General features: G+C 37.8%; 1 protein-coding gene across 1 annotated transcript in view; it reads left to right on the top strand.

Annotated features, from left to right (window-relative positions):
* The window catches only part of tnfsf12 (TNF superfamily member 12), an 81326-nt gene that overhangs the window by 37987 nt on the left and 19931 nt on the right, over window positions 1–23408 (top strand). Inside the window, exons 2-3 of the mRNA XM_028798348.2 lie at window positions 9205–9286; window positions 22243–22299. Of these exons, the coding sequence (XP_028654181.1) occupies window positions 9205–9286; window positions 22243–22299 (139 nt within the window). The remainder of the gene's footprint in view (window positions 1–9204; window positions 9287–22242; window positions 22300–23408) is intronic.

Here is a 23408-nt window from a genome sequence, read left to right as displayed (position 1 = left end):
AACATCTCCCGGGTGAGCTTTATCCACTCCCACCCGACTCTGACTCGCCTGGATGAGGGCGGCAAGTCCTTTTATATTGACTAACCTGGTAGTGCATCTGCTTTTCTGCCCACATGATCTGCAAGCACTTCCGGGTTAGCCAGACAACCTATGCCATATGGCTTTTCCATTTTTGTGGCACCCATGGTACCCAACGGGGCTGAGACAAATAACTCCAAGTTCCATAGTGCCCTGTGGGAACCCAGGGCACCGCTGCAATCCGGGGTAGCTACCATCTAACGCTTTGGGGGAGGCAATGTCCCGAATCCATTGTTCTCCCCAGTCGTTCCATCATATGGGCCTCCCGGCTTGGTATTGTTCCTAGATCTAACCCAGCCGGGACACCTGTTTATTCCTCCTGGCATTGACATCCTCTGCCTCAATTCTGGGCAAGGAAGAGTTTTCTTTGCCCTGTATTCTTGGAGTGGCATAGGGCTGGCCTCCCGTACGGTTAAGGAACCACACTCCTTCCTGACCGCCTCTGTATATCATCCATCACACAGTGTAATTATTTTGCATTATAGTTAAAAGTACTCTCCATGAAACCCAACAATAAAAATTAAACAATACCCTTACAATTAAAAGTTTCCCTCTAAGCGCAATATAAATGTAAAGAATTATTATTGTTGTTACCTTTCACCAAAGGATGTAATATTGATTGAATTTGATGATTGTAGCTTAATTAGTTAAGGTTTCCAAAATTGTTCAAAATGCAGCTACAAGAAAGTTCCCAACAACTAGTTTCACTTGTGTACAATAAAACTGTACAGTCCAGGTGTCTTCCTTTTAAATGTTTTAATAAAACTGAAAGCAGATGGTTCACAAATAAAAACTAATGATGAAAGCTGATAATACACACAAAAAGGAAGAAAATGTGTGTGATTTTTCATTTAAGGCTTACATGTCTAGGTTACATTTCTTAAAGTGTCTTTAGGCAATCACATACAGTAAGACTTAAATTCCTGAGGTTTGTAACAGTCAGACAACTGTACGCCTTTAAACCTTTCTGTCTAATAGTTTATGTTTTTATGTGGCTGTCTAATGACAATATGAGCTCATTCTATTGTAACACAGAGTTATAGCTGAATCCTAATGGGATTCCATTAATTTGTCAGCTTGTAGAACTGAAAACAGAATCTTCTGTTATCTATGTGAGTAAAATTGTTGGCCCTTACTTTTCTGGCCCTAATAGATTATTCAGGGAGCAGAGACAATTACTATGTTTTACTTAATATGAGCCATGAATTATTCATAAACTCTATATACAGATACAGATTTAATTATAAAACCACAAAGATAAATTATATACTGTATGCCCTTAAATATTTCTGTCTAATAGTTCATGTTTTTACAGTCATATGAAAAAGTTTGGGAACCCGTCTCAGCCTGCATAATAATTTACTCTACTTTCAACAAAAAATATAACAGTGGTGTGTCTTTCATTTCCTAGGAACATCTGAGTACTGGGGTGTTTTCCAAACAAAGATTTTTAGTGAAGCAGTATTTAGTTGTATAAAATTAAATCAAATGTGAAAAACTGGCTGTGCAAAAATGTGGGTGCCCTTGTAATTTTGCTGATTTGAATGCATGAAACTGCTCAATACTGATTACTTGCAACACCAAATTGGTTGGATTAGCTCATTAAGCCTTGAACTTCATAGACAGGTGTGTCCAATCATGAGATATAAAGGTATTTAAGGTGGTCAATTGCAAGTTGTGCTTCCCTTTGACTCTCCTCTGAAGAGTGACAGCATGAGATCCTCAAAGCAACTTCAAAAGATCTGAAAACAAAGACTGTTCAGTATCATGGTTTAGGGGAAGGCTACAAAAAGCCATCTCAGAGGTTTAAACTGTCAGTTTCAGGAAATGAAAGGCCACAGGCACAGTTGCTGTTAAACCCAGCAGGTCTGGCAGGCCAAGAAAAATACAGGAGCGGCATATGAGCAGGATTGTGAGAATGGTTACAGACAACCCACAGATCATCTCCAAAGACCTGCAAGAACATCTTGCTGCAGATGGTGTATCTGTACATCATCCTACACTTCAGTGCAATTTGCACAATAAACATCTGTATGGCAGGGTGATGAGAAAGGACTCCTTTCTGCACTCACACCACAAACAGAGACGTTTGTTGTATGCAAATGCTCATTTAGACAAGCCAGATTCATTTTGGAACAAAATATTTTGGACTGATGAGACAAAAATTGAGTTATTTGGTCATAACAAAAAGCGCTTTGCATGGTGGAAGAAGAACACTGCATTCCAAGAAAAACACCTGCTACCTACTGTCAAATTTGGTGGAGGCTCCATCATGCTGTGGGGCTGTGTGGCTAGTTCAGGGACTGGGGCCCTTGTTAAAGTCGAGGGTCGGATGAATTCAACCCAATATCAACAAATTCTTCAGGATAATGTTCAGGCATCAGTCACAAAGTTGAAGTTACTGAGAGGTTGGATATTCCAATAAGACAATGACCCAAAACACAGTTCGAAATCTACAAAGGCATTCATGCAGAAGGAGAAGTACAATGTTCTGGAATGGCCATCACAGTCCCCTGACTTGAATATTATTGAAAATCTATGGTATGATTAGAAGCGGGCTGTCCATGCTCGGAAGCCATCAAATTTAACTGAACTGTAGAGATTTTGTATTGAAGAATGGTCAAAAATACCTCCATCCATTTTAAGATGGAAAATCTTTTATCAGTGGCACCTCTGCAAGAGAGCCACCTCTTTCAACCTTCGCAAGTATATCCAGTTTTTAATACCTGGAAAAGTTTTGGGATTAAAATGCTCAGAGATCTTTATATAGACAACATACCGGTATTTACATCTTTTGAACAATTATGTTCAAAATTCAACCTCCCAGCTACACATTTCTTTTACTATCTTCAAATTAGAAATTTTGTTAAACAGAAATTGCCCGATTTCCCCCACCTTGCACCCTCCACATTGCTGGAAAAAATACTGCTTAATTTCGAGGAATTAAACACCATTTCTGCAATATATAAAATCTTATTAGAGTCCCTACCTTTCAAAGATCCAAGAGGACATTGGGAAGAAGATCTATCTATCTATCTATCTATCTATCTATCTATCTATCTATCTATCTATCTATCTATCTATCTATCTATCTATCTATCTATCTATCTATCTAATCAATATATCAGAAAAGGAGTGGAAGGTAGCAAAGCAGAGAATTCACTCGAGCTCCATATGCGCAAAGCATAGAATTATTCAACTAAAAATTATATATCGAGCTCGTCTCTCTCGCTTAAAACTGTCCAAAATGTTTCCAGGGCAGGATCCAACCTGCGAACGCTGCAACCAAGCTCCTGCCTCACTGGGTCACATGTTCTGGGCCTGCACCAAACTAACATCATTTTGGACAAAAATTTTTAAGTGCCTTTCAGACAGCCTTGGGGTCACAATCCCTCCTAACCCATTAACAGCTGTGTTCGGTGTTCTTCCAGATGGACTTGAATTGGAGAAGGACAAGCAAACGGTGATTGCATTCACTACACTTTTGGCACGCAGACTTATTTTGTTAAATTGGAAGAATCCTAATTCTCCTCTTATAAGTCAGTGGGAAACCGATGTTTTATATTAAATGAAATTGGAAAAAATCAAATTCTCAGTTAGAGGATCTGTACAAAATGTTTTCAAAACCTGGCAGGATTTAATCAATATTATTTTAGAATAAGAGAAATAACTAATACCGCATTTAACTCCCTTCTCCATCTCTTATTTACATAGATATTTACTTCTCCCTTTCTTTTGTTTAATGTTGCCTTATTAAAAAGCCTTAAGCAATTTTCCTTTAGCTAAGCTCTCCTTCTCAGGGGTGGGGTTTGATTTGTCTTCAATTTTGTTGGGTTATAAATTGATCTGTTTGTATGGAATGATTACAATGAAAATTAATAAAATAAAAATATAAAAAAAAAAAAATACCTCCATCCAGACTCCAGACACTCATTAAAGGCTACAGGAGGTGTCTAAAGGCTGTTAGATTTGCAAAAGGAGGCTCAACTAAGTATTGATGTAATATCTCTGTTGGGGTGCCCAAATTTATGCACCTGTCTAATTTTGTTATGATGCATATTGCATATTTTCTGTTAATCCAATAAACTTAACGTCACTGCTGAAATCCTACTGTTTCCATAAGGCATGTCATATATTAAAAGGAAGTTGCTACTTTAAATGCTCAGCCAATGAGAAACAAAAATCCAAAGAATTAAGAGGGGTTCCCAAACTTTTTCATATGACTGTATTTAGTTGTCTAACTACAATCTGAGATCATTCTATTGTCCCACTGAGTTAAAGCTGAATATTAAGGGTATTCCATTAATGTTGGCTCATAGGACTGAACACAGAATCTTCTGTTATCTTTGCAGATTTACCATTAACATTAACTTGAAAGGCTTGGCTCTTACAATGATAGCAGTTTCAAATAACCTATGACTGTTATGCATTGAACATTCAGATGTGTTTCTAGGAGTTGTTTCTCTATAATGCTTTATCACAGTTCACATGTGAAAGGTTATACTCAGAAAAGAGATCTGATATCCAAACATTTTGTTTATCTTCAGGACTCTTTTTGGCCTATTTGTAGACTTATTCAAAATTTTTGTTTGATGTTTGTTCCCATTTTTTTTTTATTTTTGGATAAACCATTACATAACATTCCAAGTTTCCACAGTTATTACTTTGAAAGATGTTTCGGCAACATTTTTGAAAAGTGAGTCTTGCTCTCATGTTTAGAGACAGCACTGCACGACAACTGAAGGTTTCAGGACAGGATAAGGCCGATGCCAGAAAGACTGAAATGCATAGCCATAGGTTCAAATTAGAACGTTCATGGTGAAAACCATGGAATAAAATATAGAATTATTTTAATAAAGAGTTAAAACTTTTGAATAATTGCATTAATGTTATCTTCAACACAGTGTGCTTGTAAAAGAAAAGAATCCCCCCAGAATGTTGCAGCAGTAGAAGTATTGTGATTCTTACTTGCATGTCAACAAGTTGCTACTCTCCTGCAACACAGTAAACATAATTTTATTGAATAGAGAACACACCTGATGTTCAGTTATGGCTCCAGTTTATAAACCATTGTAGAAAAATCTCCAAGAAAAACTCCAGTATAAGTTAGTGGGACTCTAGAGGCTGAGGTGATGATAAATTGTCATGTTTCAGCCAGGGTTTCTTCCCTGGCTGACGTTCAATGTCATGTTTCTTCTCATTTTTCTGCCAGTTATCTACATTAATTATACTTTTGTTTGTTATCTGCTTTGTTGTCAATGCCTGTGTTCTGTTTCTTGTGTGGTCACCAAGAGATGGTACCTGCCCTATAAATATGGAGAGTCTCCCTCGGTTCCTGGCGGTTCATTTTCATTTTGGAGTGTTTACTTGTGTTTTGCTGCGCTTTGTACCTTTTGTGATTAGTGGATTTTTGAGCCAGTGCTCTGTTTATGACTTTGTTTGGGATTCCGTATTGGGACCATGTTTGCTTTCGATCTCTTCCCCTTTCTAGGCTACTCCTTTTAGTGCCTTTTTTTAACTGTATCTGGGGCATTGATGGTAAATACTCTACAGTTGGCAATTTTGGTAATATTTATGGAACTTATGTGCTTTTTTGACTCCTAGTTCACAACATAAACAAATAGTAAGTCTTGGTTATGGCTTTAGTGAGGAGACTAAGGTGACTCAAGGTAAAGAGCACATTTAGCAAGTTAGTTTATATCTTCTGTAAAATTAAATGGGATTAAGCATTTTAAGATATTCTTGCTATAATGGTGCCAGAAAGTGTCTATATAATGTAGCCCAATAAAGAATCAATTAAACACTAAAATAACAATTTCCCTTTGCACTTTAATGAACCTTGATGTGATCATGACTTATAGCACAGCAGACACGAAAGTTAAAAAAGCAATAATTTCTATTTCTGTCCACATGCTGACAATCATCCTCATTCATTTTGATTTTACCTGCATGTTATGGCTCCTCTGTGGGCAGTGCCTCCTGATCCTAACCTGCACCATGGCATGTATTGTGCGCCAAGCTTGATTGAAATGCTACCCTAGTTCATCCTCACGGCTCAGTTCTGCCTGGATAGCACTGGCTGGATGGGAGTCCCGAGAGATTGACTGCTTTTGAAGGTGTGGTTGGGTTGGCTGATGTGTTCAAATTCCTCCTACAGATATACCGTGATTAAGTCACATTTGTCTAAATATGCTTTAAATGATGTAATCTGTTATGCTGGTATATTTAAAAAAAAAAATTGTTATTGAATACGTGAAAAACCTGATTAACCAATAATGAGGATCAAAAGAAGTGCTCAATCCATCCAATTTTTTGAACCTACCTGCATCATTAGAGAATTGCAAAGAACTAGTGCCTAATGTGACAGACCCCATTCAGGGTGCTAGTCCACAAGAAGACACCCTTGTACAGACTTGGAGTTACCAATTAGACAAATGGCACAGATTTAGAGGGACACTGAGATGGATGGAGAAAATAATGTGACGACATTGTGGCCTACTGAGTGTTTAACACTAAAACACAAGACTTCCAGTTTCATTTCTCCTTTGATTCATTGTGGGAAAGTAACCTCCAGTAGTAAAAAAAAATGTATATGTAATTATTAGCAATGAAATCGAGTCTTTTAAATTATATGATGATAATAATAAGCACACTTCACATAAACCAGGGGTGTCAGACTCCGATCCTGAAGGGCCACAGTGACTGCAGGTTTTTTGTTCCAGCCAATTTCTCCATTAGTAACCATTGACAACTGCTAATCAGACTTCTTTTGGTTAATTTTAATTGACTTCTTAACACTTGGACCTCTTGTTTCTTTTCTTTTTTTTTTTTTTTTACTTTCTCGTATACGAAGTATAGGGAAAGTATTGTAATCATCCAAAAATTTGATTTTGATGAATTTCGACTTTTTAGACCTCCCTGAGTCAGAAAATACCATTTTTGGAATTGTGTGTGTGTGTCTGTGTATATAACTACGATAACTTGAGTATGCTTTCACTTAGGTCAATGAAATTTTAAAAATGTAGATTTAGAACAACTTTTGAGCTATTTCCGCTAACCGGAAGGGGTACTTTTCCTGAAACGTTTCCCCAAAAATATTAAAAAGTTGATCATTTCACATCACATTGTGCTAAAGCACCACATTCTAGTCATTTTTTGTCACTTTGCATGTTTTTGAGAAGTCACCAGTTTTTGAGATCATCGCAATTTTCCGTTTGACGTTCAAATACATATTTGAGAACGTTTTCACTTTACGTAAACAAACTTTTGCATACAAGTATTACATTACTAAAGTCCCTTGCAACTTTTGAGCCACTTCTGCTTACCGAAAGTGGTAATTTACCTGAATTGTTCTCCAAAATAAAATTATCATGGCAAATTTTTTATTCATGCAACTGCATAGTCAGATTTGTTCAACTTTACTTTTATAATGCTTGTTCAATACATTATTAATTTGATTTGATTTGTTGTTGATGGTTCTTTAATGTACATAATATAAAAATCATTGTCTTGCGGTTTACTCCTCAAATATCCACCCCCATATCTGAGTATATGAGAAAGTCGAGGGGAGACCACTCCAAATCAGCAAAACAGAAGTGAAATGTAAAGCATCCCAATATATGACAAGCTATGACAGGGGATCAAAAATCCAACCAATGTCTTAATTCTTGTTATTAGTGAAATCTTTATTTAATTCAATGACTTGTTAGTGATCATATTCTATAACACCAGACATTTTCAAAACTGTTGATTTTTTTTTCCTGAGAGCGCCATCAGAATGTTCTGTGGATCAAAACAGATCCATATTTCTCAGTCTTTCACAGATGGATACACAGGTACAAATCAGATCAGGTTAGCTTGTTGTGTTGGCTCACTTTGTATATCATTATTGTTTAACTAGTGAATTAAGGATCTCTTAAAAAGCAAGCAAAATAAAATTAAGGTAAAACAGTGTGTTTATTAGTAGTAATTGGCTAGTAATTAACAATGTGGCTGGGTGAAAATCCTGCAGCCACTGTGGCCCTCCAGGATATGAGTTTGACACCCGTAACATAGACATTTACTAAAGTTTTATTAAGCAGTGTTAGGACATATTTCAAGTAATTGTACCACACTGTCACATTTAAGGCTTAGCTAATGAGAACAGGAAAAGTGAACTGAAGTAAAAGTAGGCCATCTCATGAGACAGTACGAGTCCTGACACACTACTGTCAGATACCAACCCGAATACATCAAAAGCACAGCCATATCATAAAGAAGGGTGCAAGATTTTGCCCATCTACATGGATATTTTCAAGTAGGAAGACTTTGTTGCTACTGCTGAAATAATAATTTTGTAAGTCAAGTGCCTTTTTCTCTGGTGCTTCATCAGGCCAGAGTAGGTCTAGGCTGCCTCAAGTTTGAAGGTGATTGCCTGGTGAATGCCCATATTCACTTCACTAAAGTCTCAGTCCTAATACAGCATCTGCTGGATTAAGCATGGGAACAATAAGAAAAAGCAGAAAATGGATGTGAACATGTGAGAACACAATAAGCTTAAGTTATTAACAGAACAACTTGCTTCCATATCTCACTAATAATATCATTTTGTTCATAAGATGTATAATTTCTTGAATCCTATAATTAGAGAAAGTGCAACATTTTGGTTAAAAGTACTACATGGTGAAATGCCACTGCAAGCTCACTTGATGTCAATCCAAATTTTTGTAAACTAGCTGTGCTACCCATCTAAGATGGGTTGAAATCAAAATAATCAACATAGATCTCAGCGTTAACATTTGCAGAGCTGTGTGTTCGTTTTGTTGTTATATACCATTTGGTACAGGGTTTGTAAAAGCAGTGCTAATGTTTGTGATGTGCCATCTTTTGAATAGCAGAGACATAGAAACTGGACTGTTATACAGACACTTGTCCTTTTATTAAGGCAGATGCTAAAAATAGACCCCTTAGGTCTTGACCAAGTGAGTGACAATGTGCTATATCTAAGGACGTTCCTCTCATTAATGAAATATGGTTGCCGCAGTCTGCCAAGAACTAATCTGGATTACTGGATTTAGTCTTCTTATTTGTGTTTCTGTTTATTCAGCACTTTAATGATGCTAACTCCTTTGTTTCTATGTATTCCAGCTGGACTCCAAGCGAGAAGCCATCATTCATCTGTTGCTGGATGAGAAGGGGTTGCTGGCCAGCAGGAGGCATCGTAGAGAAGGTAGTGTACTGCATGAGGGATACATGGTGCCCACCTCTCATTTCTGTTGCACTCAGATCCAGGGTGAGGCCAGAAACTGTAAGAGGCGATGGATTTCGGTAACAACCTGAAGGGCAACCCATAATTCTGAGACTAGTCAGATGTACAGACCAATGTAGAAGGTATATGATCCATGCAGTGTACCATAATTTACCAATTATTGAGGTAAAGTACAGTAATCCCTCCTCCATCGCGGGGGTTGCGTTCCAGAGCCACCCGCGAAATAGGAAAATCCGCGAAGTAGAAACCATATGTTTATATGGTTATTTTTAGAATGTCATGCTTGGGTCACAGATTTGCGCAGAAACACAGGAGGTTGTAGAGAGACAGGAACGTTATTCAAACACTGCAAACAAACATTTGTCTCTTTTTCAAAAGTTTAAACTGTGCTCCATGACAAGACAGAGATGACAGTTCTGTCTCACAATTAAAAGAATGCAAACATATCTTCCTTTTCAAAGGAGTGCAAAGCAAGCAGTCAAAAAAAAAATCAATAGGGCTTTTTGGCTTTTAAGTATGCGAAGCACCGCTGGTACAAAGCTGTCGAAGGCGGCAGCTCACACCCCCTCCATCAGGATCAGAGAGAGAGAGAGAGAGAGAGATAGAGAGAGAGATAAAAAATCAATACGTGCCCTTTGAGCTTTTAAGTATGCGAAGCACCGCCGGTACAAAGCTGTCGAAGGCGGCAGCTCACACCCCCTCCATCAGGATCAGAGAGAGAGAGAGAGAGAGAGAGCCACAGAAAAACAAACAGTCAAAAATCAATACGTGCCCTTTGAGCTTTTAAGTATGCGAAGCTCCGTGCAGCATGTCGTTTCAGGAAGCAGCTGCACACAGCCCCCCTGCTCACACCCCCCTACGTCAGCGCAAGAGAGAGAGAGAGAGAAAGTAAGCTGGGTAGCTTCTCAGCCATCTGCCAATAGCGTTCCTTGTATGAAATCAACTGGGCAAACCAACTGAGGAAGCATGTACCAGAAATTAAAAGACCCATTGTCCGCAGAAACCCGCGAAGCAGCGAAAAATCCGCGATATACATTTAAATATGCTTACATATAAAATCCGCGATGGAGTGAAGCCGCGAAAGGCGAAGCGCGATATAGCGAGGGATCACTGTATATGTAGGAATTGTGTCCTAAATGGTGAGCTTCACACATCCTTAATAATTCCAGTTTTCTGTAAATAAATGGCAAGAGATGCACATATTGACTTGGCTAATATTTTATGAGCATTTGCTGTAGTACTAGGGTGTTGTACCATGTTAGCCATTATGGATGTGCTGAGAAGTCAAGCAAAATGACATTTTTTATTGGCTAACTAAAAAGATTACAATATACAAGCTTTTGAGGCAACTCAGGCACCTTCTTCAGTGAACCAGGTGTATTAGGGATTGCATAATAAATAATCATCAAGACTTTGTAGCAGACTTGGAGTTCAATGTCACAGCATCTGTTTCTGCTTTTAGAAATGGCTTGTTTGAGGAACTGAAAGACAACAGTCATGATAGAAAGTGTATTCAGTTTAACTCTAGAATTGTAAATCTGTTGATCTGAGATAAAAAAAATGAGAAGGAAGATGTTACTCTAGTCCAGTTTACGCCCTATCTTAAAATGAAAGATTCAGAGACACCTATCAATCAAATCTGGAAAGTCTGCCTTTACAGGAGGGAGACACTAAATTCAAGATAGTTTCTGTTTTACATTCAGGAGATTCACGTCATGTAGTTAGTAGCTGTTCCAAACTGTAATCTACAAACAAATTTTAAGGACCAGTGTGTATTGTCAATAAAATTCACATTCAGTCTCTTCCTGATTTGGTAGATACCTGGTATTTCTTTTTTAATCTTTGGTGTAACAATTAAACTTGAATAAAATTTCAAAAAGTATAAAAATAGAATTGAAACAATTGATGATGGTCCTATAGGTAGAGGATTTAATTAGATTTTTTCATTATGTTATGTCATTGTAAAGCTTTTTTCAATTTTTGATCATCAATTCAACCTCCCTAAAGGTTATTCTTAGATATCCATGGCTGCTGATGCAGCAATCACAGGATATATTGGGAGGAGAGAGTTTTAGAGGCATGCAGTATAGTATTCAATGCATATTAAAAATATTTTTGGGATGTTTTAGGTGTTTAAGTATTTGGTTACATTAATGATGTACTCATATGAGAATTGAATTTCAATAGTTCTCAGTTTTATATATAAGGTATAGATAATCCCATAAATATAGTCGCAGTTGAGGCCCCTATCGACCTCTTGAACCCACAGGTACCATTCCAAACACTGGGTAAATCCTATTATTATTTATTTTAGAATAATAATGTGCACAAAGCACCCTCCACTCCACACTACTCATACAATCAATAATCAATACACTATAATAACCAATCCTCCTCTCCCAGACGCGTTGCCACCCTTCCACCCAGCTCAGCTCGATGTCTGGGATTTCCCATAGTCCTTTTATAGTCCTTGACCTGGAAGTGTTTCGCCCTCTCTGTCCACGTGACTAGGAACACTTCCAGGTCATATAAAAACTCCAGTTCTTCACCCCGGAAGCACGTTGTTTCTTCCGGTCATGCGTTCATGACGCACTTCCGGGTTATAGGGCACATAGCACTCTGTGAGCCTCTCTCCAGCGGCTCCTAGTGGTCCCCATGGTATCCAGCAAGGCTGTTTATAAAAACTACAATGTCCATATGGCCCTGTTGGAATTTGGGGCACTTCCATGTTGTTTGGAGAGCTCCATCTAGCGGCTTGGAGGTGTTGACTGGAATATATGGCCGGCAATCCCTCACAATATTTAAACATGGACCAAACAAAGGTTGTAGGCTGTCATGTACTGGCATACTTTATGTAAATCAAATCAATGTGTTGTGGTTTTTTTGCATACAGTAATCCCTCCTCCATCGCGGGGGTTGCGTTCCAGAGCCACCCGCGAAATAAGAAAATCCGCGAAGTAGAAACCATATGTTTATATGGTTATTTTTATATTGTCATGCTTGGGTCACAGATTTGCGCAGAAACACAGGAGGTTGTAGAGAGACAGGAACGTTATTCAAACACTGCAAACAAACATTTGTCTCTTTTTCAAAAGTTTAAACTGTGCTCCATGACAAGACAGAGATGACAGTTCCGTCTCACAATTAAAAGAATGCAAACATATTTTCCTCTTCAAAGGAGTGCCCGTCAGGAGCAGAGTCTGTCAGAAAGACAGAGAGTAAAGCAAACAAATCAATAGGGCTGTTTGCTTTTAAGTATGCGAAGCACCGCCGGACAAAGCTGTTGAAGGCGGCAGCTCACACCCCCTCCGTAAGGAGCAGAGAAATAGAGAGAGAGAGCCAGAGTAAAACAAAGTCAAAAATCAATACGTGCCCTTTGAGCTTTTAAGTATGCGAAGCACCGTGCAGCATGTCCTTCAGGAAGCAGCTGCACACAGAAGGTAGAAACGTCCCTATCGTCTAGGTGTGCGAACAGCCCCCCTGCTCACACCCCCCTACGTCAGCGCAAGAGAGAGAGAGAGAGAGAGAGAGAGAGAGAGAGAGAGAGAAAGTAAGTTGGGTAGCTTCTCAGCCATCTGCCAATAGCGTCCCTTGTATGAAATCAACTGGGCAAACCAACTGAGGAAGCATGTACCAGAAATTAAAAGTCCCATTGTCCGCAGAAACCCGCGAAGCAGCGGAAAATCCGCGATATATATTTAAATATGCTTACATATAAAATCCGCGATGGAGTGAAGCCGCGAAAGGCGAAGCGCGATATAGCGAGGGATCACTGTATTACTAAAGAAGGTTAATTAAAATAAATTATTAGTGCTGTAATTTCACCCACATTCAATTAAATTATTTTGGTTTTCAGAAGCACGAGGTGTCTTTGATGGGTTTCAGGTCTTGTTTAGCACAATATCAGTGCCATGTCATCCTGACAGTTCACTGCCCTTCTGCAATGCCGTAAGAGTGAAAAGGCAGAAATACATATTTTCTACATAAAGATTTGGATGTGAAAAAACAAGCAAAGGTCAAATGAGTGAACCTTTCCTATCTCTTGTTATAGCCAAATCACTGAACAAAGGTGTAGCGAAAATACTGTTGCACAATTTTTTTTAACCCAGAAGACTAGATAGATAGATAGATACTTTATTAATCCCAAGGGGAAATTCACATACTCCAGCAGTAGCATATTGATAAAAAACAATATTAAATTAAAGAGTGATAAAAATGCAGGTATAACAGACAATAACTTTGTATGATGTTAATGTTTACCCCACCCCTGAGTGTAATTGAAGAGTCGCATAGTGTGGGGGAGGAGTGATCTCCTCAGTCTGTCAGTGGAGCAGGACATTAACAGCAGTCTGTCGCTGAAGCTGCTCCTCTGTCTGGAGATGATACTGTTCAGTGGATGCAGTGGATTCTCCATGATTGACCGGATCCTGCTCCGCGTCCGTCGCTCTGCCAGACTACAACTAATACAGGCAGTCTCAGAGTTGTAAGGTTTCTATCCAATCTTGGATAATCAGGAAGTCCGTGACCACTGACCTTTATACCTTCTAATCCAGTTTGTGATGAGTTGTGAAAAAATGACGCTGCAATGTTAGATATTTTTAACACATTCAATGATTGCCTTTAGTACAAAACTTTAAATATGAATTCTCCATATTCAAATACACCCTTAAAGATGCAGATGACAAAAAACACTGAATAAACCCATTAAATGTTAAAGTAAAAAAACAGAATTGTAACACCTTCAAATTTTGTGGCTGACGTTCAAAGCGTTCAGGTAGAAGCTGTTTTATCAGAACATTTCTCAGACAAATTAAATCCCTGTTTTATAATTTGTCATGGGATGTAAAGGACAACACCAAAAAAAGGAACTATGATTCAATAATTAATTAAAATAAAAGAAATAAAGCTAAAAAAAAAAGCCAAGACAAGAATCAATAAATTAAATAATAAAGACAACATAAGACATTCCAAAATTGAAGACAAAATCCTGAGGAGATCCAAACTTTTGAAACTAGCCAAAAAAGCAAATTTTATAAAGCACTTATTTTTAAAAGATAAATGAAAAAGGCTAAAAACAAAAAAAGATTTTTAGATTTATTTTTTTTTAGATTTTTAGATTTTTTTCCTGCAGACTAGGAAGAAAATTGAGGGTACGAGAGGAAAAAGGACAAAATAAAACTTGGCAAAGCAATGGCAAAGGAAAACAAAATACACAAAACAAAATGAAGGCTGGGATGATGTGCTTCAGACACCCTATGTGCATTTCTCAAGGAAGCTCTTGTCTGCTAAACAAAATTATTATGTAGAGTTCTGGAATTACAAGCCATAAAATTATCCAGAGAAAAATGGTAACTCTGGCTAGAGAGAGAATGAACAACCTCTTATAATGTATTCTGACCACAAAAATTGAATGAACAGTATTTAAGAACTGCCTAAACATTAAATGCAAGACAGGATACATATTTTGCATAGATAGATCAGGAAGAAGAATTTGAAATAATCTGGTCTTTGAACAAGAACAGGAATTAATTATTCTAACAGAAAATTTCACAGCAGCAGTTCATGTAGACACTCCACTAGATTTACTGGAATTGATAAAGAAGTCTCAGGAACGTGATGTGCCTCCATTTGGGCTTTAAGATGAGTTAACTTTTGTTCCTAAGTCAGCTCTTCAAAAGGTCTTGAATTGGTGTCATAATTCTTTGTTTCTGGAAATATAGCAATTTCTAAAATAAAATGTTACATATTGAGGTATATCTGCTAGACAGCCATCCATACTGATATCAACAGCAACATTTGTGAAATCTGTAGCAGGGTCAAGTCTAGTAATTGTTGTTGTGAGTTGTTGTTTACTATACCCACTGTAAACCATGTAAGGGAGAATATCACTGTGGACATCATTACTATTTTATTCACTTTAAGGTGATTCTGTCTACAAAGAAATTGTCCAACATTTCCATTAAAATTTTCCATATCCATGCTTTAGTGAAGTATGAAAAACTGGCATTAAAGTCAATGTTGGAATATTATCTGGAAATTAACAGTCAAACAGAAAGGATAGATCAGAAACTGTAAAAATACACTACCTCATTTCTAATTTAATTGTAAAGATGTTTTACCAATTGCAGAGTACTCTAGAATTGTTTACAAGTTACAATGCACTGGAATATTACCTTTTGAATATCAGTATTGGTACAATCCCCAAGTCGTCAATTCTTTCATTGATTACACTGCACAACAATTTTTTTGAAAAGTCTTGTTTCCTGAAAAGTTTTTGCTGATTGTGACAGGTACCTACTGGGTATGTACAAATATAGTTTGGTTTTAGTGCATCACGTAGGAACTCTGAGAAATAGACATTTATATGTTTACTGACAATAACGTATTTAGTCACGTTTATGTTTCGCATAAGCTATTAAATTCAACAGAACTAAAAGTGTTTTGCTCCTGATTTTCTTTTGTATTCAATGTCTGGTGCATCACGTTGCAGTGTCCAACAATAGTCAGCAAGCATTGATGGATTCCAGTTGCCCTGGTATTGTTTCTCCATCGTAGCAATGTCTTGGTGAAACATTTCACCGTGTTCGTCACTGACAGCACTGAGATTTGCGGGGAAGAAGTTCAAGTGTGAGTGGAGGAAATGAGTGACATGTTGTACTTCATTGTCTTGTATGCTTTGAGAAGTTTGTCTACCAGCTGAATGTAGTTTGGGGCTCTGTAGTTGCCCAGAAAATTGTCAACAACGTCTTTGAAGGCTTTCCAGGCAATTTTTTCAGGCCCAACTAATAGGTCTTCAAACCGCTTGTCACTCATAACATGTCTGATCTATGGGCCAACAAAAATGCCCTCTTTGATCTTGGAATCAGTTATTCTTGGGAACATCTGTCTTAAATAACAAAAACCTTCGCCTTCCTTGTTCAGTGCTTTCACAAAATTCTTCATGAGTCCCAATTTTATGTGTAGAGGAGGCAAAATTATCTTTGCTGGGTCGACAAGCGATTCATGTGCCACATTTTTCTGTCCTGGAACTAACTTTTTACGCAGCGGCCAGTTCTGTCGAGAATAGTGCGACTCTTTGGCACGGCTGTCCCATTCACAGATGAAACAACAGTACTTTGTATAGCCGAGCTGCAGTCCTAGTAACAGACCAACGACTTTAAGATCTCCACAGATATTCCAGTTGTACCTGCTATACTGGACGTGCTTCAGCAACAGTTCCATATTCTCATATGTTTCTTTCATGTGTGCTGCATAGCCAACAGGTACTGAAGGATAAACGTTGCCATTGTGTAGCAGAACAGCTTTCAGGCTTAACATTGACGAATCAATGAAGAGACGCCACTCTTCCGGGTTGTGATCACAACCCAAGGCCGAGAACAATCCTTCAATGTCACAACAGGAACAGAGACTGTTGACTTGTGCAAAAAATTTGGTTTTATCATGATGTCGGCCTCGAAACACAGAAATTTTCGTTCCTGGTGACAGCAAGCACCATTCCTGCAGTCTCGAACCCAGCAGCTCGGCTTTTGCTTTTGACAGGCCCAAATCTCTGACCAAATCGTTCAATTCGGACTGTGTTGTCAGATGTGGATCGCCTGATGAGCACGGTTCAAAATCTGGGTCAATGTCACTGTCAGTACCCTGCATTGCAGTTTCTTCATCTGGTTCGTCTAAGGTCCAATCCTCTGGTGGTTTCAGAATTGGAAGACTGCCGTCATGTGGCACGGATCTCATTGCTGAAGGCAGATTAAGATATTCAATTGACTTCTTGTTTTTGGCAGAGAAACCAGACACATTAGTCAAACAGAAGTAACAGTCTGTCACATGGTCTTTCTGTTCTCGCCATATCATCGGAACAGCAAACGGCATTGTCTTTCGAGTGCCTCTGAGCCAGGCTCTTAGACTGACAGCACATGTCGCACAGCAAATGTGTGACACCCATTCCTTGTCTTGATCACCGATATTGCAGCGGAAATACAGAAGATAAGCTTTCTTCACAAGAGCAGTCATCCATCGTCTCTAAGGCGCAAGTGTATATTCGCCACATATATAGCAGAATGTATCGCGGCTGTTACGACATTGACGAGACATATCGCCCAACACCAAAACATCTATAGCATCAAGCTTACTTATTGTTATATTGCTACAGATACTATACTTCACTATACTGATACTATACATACACACTGACTACCTATATTAACCAAATGAGCAGGATCGGTGTATACAAGCCACCTTTATAGCATGCTGAGACAGCGTCAAGCTCGTTCAGACCTGCCCAGGATGTCAACTTCCAGAGAAAAGCTTCCAAACTGGCCTGATTCTATGCCTGGACATGCTCAGGCTGCACAAACCGTTGTTGATAAGTCACTTATGGGAGCGAAAATGTTTAGATACAAATAGAAGAAAAAATCATGACAAAACTCAAGATTTCTCTGAAAAGGTACGTGATGTGATATTCATGATCAGCACCCAAAAATCTATACAAAACACCCAACAGTGTTCAAGAAGCGAAAACTTTGTTGTGCAGTGTTGTTATTATTCCCAGCCTTTCCAATTATTGGAGAATGTTAAGAGTGCTCTTGATTAGGTTTGGGTGAAATTGTTGACTACTGTTTTACATTCACATTTACTTATTTGGCTGATGCCTTTATCCAAGACAACATTTATAATACAGTTGGTTACATTTCCTTTTTTGGTTTTCCAATTGGAGCACAGACAGGTCAAGTGACTTGCTCAGGGTCACAAAGAGTCAGTAGTCAGATCTGAACCGACAACCTCAGGGTTTGAAGTCCAAGGCCTTAACCACTAGACAACACTGCCTACCAGGTCTAACCTTGAGGAAAAATACTTCAGAATGTTCAAAAGCACGTATGACTCTCTATGTGCGATATTCGGTTGATGGTTCTGTTCTGAAAATGAACCCCAAGGTATACTGGTCTATCTAGGATCATTGTTCTGTATGTGATGACCACATTGTTTAATGTCATCACGGCTGTGCATACTGAAGAGTGTCTAAGCTCAATCCTTTTAAAGAAAAGAATTAGACTGGAAATAAGCTTTGGTTTTGAATCTTGTTTTATTTGTACTTCAAATTTAGTTTTGTGTTTTAACTCTGATACTTCTAACTGCGTTATGTGTTTTGACCTTTTAGCAAATGTCTTTGACTATCCATTAGAAAAGCTTTAAAAGTAAGATCATATTTATTCTCTACTACTTGCCATTATCAATCTGAATGATCCTATTAAAACACGAAAATAAATAATATAGTAAATTATGTGGCACTGTATACATGAAAGTTATTGGAGCAAAGACTCCATCCATTCCACAGTGTGGAAGAAATTGTTACCTTAAATATATATACCTATTAATAATCAACCCGAAGAACTAGGCAGGAGGAAGCTTGTCCATTGCGTCTTTTATTTCATCTTGAAGAGAGATACACTTCATCATAGCAGCCTGTGATGGAGTGGTCGCCAAGTAAAGACAGAGAGCTATATTTAAAGATAACCAAATTTACAAAACAGTGCTGAATTAATGCTCATTCTGATTGGTTGACTAGCTTGCATTTACTCTGATTGGCTAAAATACATGAGGTGTTTTAGTAGAGAGCAATAACCACCTCAAAATAAAGTCTGATTTCTACTACATTCTTGATTCTTGCAATACTTTTCGCAACTTCTTAAATTCCTGTGTGAGTGACATCTGTCAAGTCTTAAAGAGTGTTACTGGGTACGATAGTCAGCCAACTTCTTGAACCATTGCCTAGAACCTTCTTGTTCTTCGTTGTTCACTTGACCTTTATGTGGTTTCCTGATATACCTGAACAAGTTTCTGACATTTATTAACCCTTTTTATAGTACTTCTAAGATAGATGCTATATTTCAATGTGGAAAACATACCAAAACACTTTATGTGCAATAACTATATTACATCTGAATGACAATGTGACCCCAAGTGTCATTATTTCTTCCACAGCGGTGTAGCAGAAATGTAATAAAATAAAGCACAAGGACATTTAGACATGCTCATTTTCTTAAAGAATCGTAGATATTTAAATAGACATTTAAGAGTTGACAAAGGTATAGCAATGCGGTGTCTGACAGCAAAAACATTAAGTATATCTAAATACTTGAGTCCAGGATAAAAATTAAACTGTATTAAATCTAATTGGTCCATTGTCAGATCTGGTTGATAATGGGCACTGAACAGCGTAGATTAGACCAAAACTATCGGCTGGCTACATTCTTCTAGTTCCAATTCAGTAAACTTCATACCATGAAAAATAAACTGAAATAAGAGTCAGGGAAAAAAATGATCTGTTTAAATGAATTATGTAATTCGTGATTATTAATTCATTCAAACAGGTTATTTTTAATTTTCCTACTTGACACCAACCGTTCTCTGTAAATAACAGAGGTGCTTTTAGTGATATTTCAGGAAATACAAACCATTCAGATTGATTTGTATTAGGCTTTTGAGAATTTGTCCATAATGATTTTCTTATTTTTGTTCCTCTGAATATTTTAATAGTGAGAGATAAATGTAAGGAAAACTCTGTAACCATATATAGACCTTTCCCAAAGCAAGATCAAAATGAAAAAAATTCTAGATGACAGTTCAGATTTAAAGTCAAGAACAAGAAAATCAAGCCTACTGAACACCCAAAATTGCCTTTGCTTAGTTGCGAACCTAAGTTCAAATGCAATATACAGTAGTTGCAGTCGTGGTCTTTAAGCCACATAAAATAATTACCATTAATTAGTAATGAGACACGAAGGCAGCATAATGATGGCATCTCATGTAAGACACAAAAATACATAAATGTGTTTTTTTTTCACTTCCAGATAAAGTACAAGCAAAATAATAAACACATTTTTTGGCTCTGAGAAATTTAATTAATAAACAGTGTAGTTAAAATAACGTACTAAGGACTTTAAAATTACAACGTGACAAGAGTTTTGTAAATGTTTCATGAAAAGAAACTGGCCACCTCTGTTCAGTCAATAACCTACCTTTAGTCAAATGTGTAAGTTCTTCTTAGTACCTTCAGAAAGTATTCAGTCCCTTTTACCATTTATGCACTTTTTATGTTGAAATCTTATGCTAAAATTGTTTCAATTTACTTTTTCCCACATCAGACAACACTCAGTACCCCAGAAGGACAAAGTGAAAACAGGATTTTAGGCATTTTTTTGCAGATTTATTAAATATAAAAAACTGAAATATCCCATTGACATAAGTATTCAGGCTCTTTACTCAGTATTTTATTGAGTCATCTTGGGTATGATATAACAAGCTTCACACACCTGGATTTGGGGTCTGCCATTCTTCTTTGCAGATCCTCTCAAGCTCTCTCAGGCTGGATGGACTGATGGCAGGTAGAAAGGTATTTTCAGGTCCCTCCAGCGATGTCTGGGCTCTGGCTGGGTCACTCAAGCACATTCACAGAATTTTGACTAAGATACTCCAGTGTTGTGTAGTCTTTGTTCTAAGGGCCATTGTCCTGTTGAAAGGTAAACTTTTGGCCCATTCTGAGGTCCAGAGTGCTCTGGAGCAGGTTTTCATTACGGACAGCTCTGTGCATTGCTATGTTCAGATTTTCCACAACCCCATCTAGCCTCCAAATTCCTACCATTGCAAAATAAATTCAAAGCATAATGCAACCACCAGCAGCATTCTTCACAGTTGGAATGTTATTGTACAGATGATGAGCTGCACATGATGCTTAAAATTGAGGCCAGACAGTTCAATCTTGGTTTCATCAGACAAGAAAGTGTTGTTTCTCATAGTATGAGAGTCCTTTTAGGTGTCTTTTTGAAAACACCAAGCTTGTTTTCATGTGTCATCTGACCATTCTGCCTTAAAGCCCAGATTAATGGAGTATTGCTCTGGTAAGTGGACTTCTAGATGTTTCTCTCATCTCCACACATGTTCTCTGCAGCTCATCCACCTCTCTTACCAGGGCCCTTCTCCCTGACTGCTCGATTTGTCATGGCATTCAACTGTAGGAAGAGTCATAACTCTGCAGAATTTTTGTAGCCTTCCCTAGTACTGTGCTTCAAAACAACCCTCTTTCTAAGCTATGCAGGTAACTCCTTTGACCTCATGGCTTGATTTTTGCTGTGATACACATTGGTATCTTTGGGACCTTCTATAGACAGGTCTTCTTTTGACAGGTATGGACTTTCTTACTTACATTCAATCAACTGAATTGACCACATCCAGACAAGGTGTGGAAACATGTCAACAATGAGCAATGGGATGGGGTGTACCTGAGCCAGATTTCAAGAGTCATAGCAAAGGGACTGAATACTTGTGTTAATGTGACCTTTCAGTGTTTTATTTTTACTAAATGTGTAAAAATGTCTAAAATCCTGTTTTCACATTGTTATTTTGGGGTATTGAGTGTCGAGTATTGAGGGGAAAATGAATTTAAACGATTTTAGCACAAGGCTGCAACATAACAAAATGTGAAAAAAGGTATATATATCTCTGGGTAAAATGTGTGAATCTCTGAAGTTATGATTTAAATTACTTTAGATCTTTACATCAATGCAGGGTATGTACATGCTATGTAAGCCCCACCTTATTAAAATTAGTGGCAATTTGTTTGAAAGGGTTTTTAAATCCTATATGAATTTTTCTAACAACACATTCATTGACTTTTAGCTGATTTTTTTTCTTCAAAGAATTAAGTAACTAAATAGTTGATGATAATTACATTCCTCTGCTAACAATTAAATGACAATAATAACTGTCTATCTATATTCCTTCCCAACCCACCCCATGCCATAATAGTTTGACAAGCTAACTCAAGCTGTCTGAGCATATTAATGCAGTAAAAAGAAATGAGGTTCCCATCACTAGTCAGTTACCTTTATAACTATTTTTTCCATTTTTATTTCTTTAAACAGCTCCCAGAGGATCGAGGAAACAGCAAAAAAATGGGCCCAGTGCAGCGCACTTTGAATGTAAGTATCATTGGTCATTTCTGCACTTTTGTTACAGTCTCATGGGAAGGTGAGCAACATGGAAGTGGCACTTATTCATAGTTGTCATATGTACAGTATATACTACATATATGTATTTCTACTTGAATGGGAGGTCAGCTATAGAAACGTTTTCATACATCTGTATTTATCATCATTGATGCAGGGTCTTTAATTAAATTTATTTGTGACTATGGTGTAATATTGCAAAAAAGGATTGGTAGTGTCTCCATAATTTATCTGATGAATATGTCTCACAGCAACAGTGGGATTCATATAAAATGTGTGTATATATATGTACCTCTGTGTACATGTATGCATATATACAGTATATATATATATCAAAGCCATGGTCCAACTTCATGAGAATCAGAATGGAATATCAGAAATGCAAATAATTAGATTTATGCATCTGTTATGGTCATGACTGTCATTTGAGGGCAGCTTGTCCAGCTCACCACAGGAGATCATGGTAGCTTTGAGATGCTTATACTGGGCCACAGCACAATAAGACTGACTTGCCAATACACATGGCAGTTGTTAGAACAACTGTGCAAGTTCCATAGGGTCTGAATAATTGTCCTTTGTGAGTGCAGGTGGTCAGCCTGATACATTTGGGTGCATTGCTGGTTACAATGTTTAATGGCAGACTGTCACACATGGATCTCAGAGGCTCTGAGGAGCAATTCCATGATTGCATCAGGCCATCACAGCTGCAAAGTGAATAATTTCTATCTTGTGGGGCATACTAAAGATCCTTGGGAAGCATTTCGGACTGTGGGCTGACAAGTCATAGAGACACCATTAAAGGCGTACATCACAGAGAAAGTCTACCATTAACCATTTCTGATCACTACTTTTAATTTTTTGTCAGCACCCTTGACTGTGCTAGATCTGCCATCTTCAGCAGTGAGTGTTGTTCCCCATCCTGGGGCTGATGACCATGGTATTCACACCATAGTCACACATGAATATAACTTGATGTAACTTAGACAGCATTTTTGCAAGACTTCATGAGAACATAAAGGGAATGTGCATGCAAAATCAGCGAAATATGGATTTGTAATAATTTCTGACATATGATTTTATGT

The sequence above is a fragment of the Erpetoichthys calabaricus genome, chromosome 3 (genome assembly GCF_900747795.2).
Source record: "Erpetoichthys calabaricus chromosome 3, fErpCal1.3, whole genome shotgun sequence".
NCBI classification, from domain to species: Eukaryota; Metazoa; Chordata; class Cladistia; order Polypteriformes; family Polypteridae; genus Erpetoichthys; species Erpetoichthys calabaricus.
This window is presented reverse-complemented; position numbering and strand designations above follow the sequence as displayed.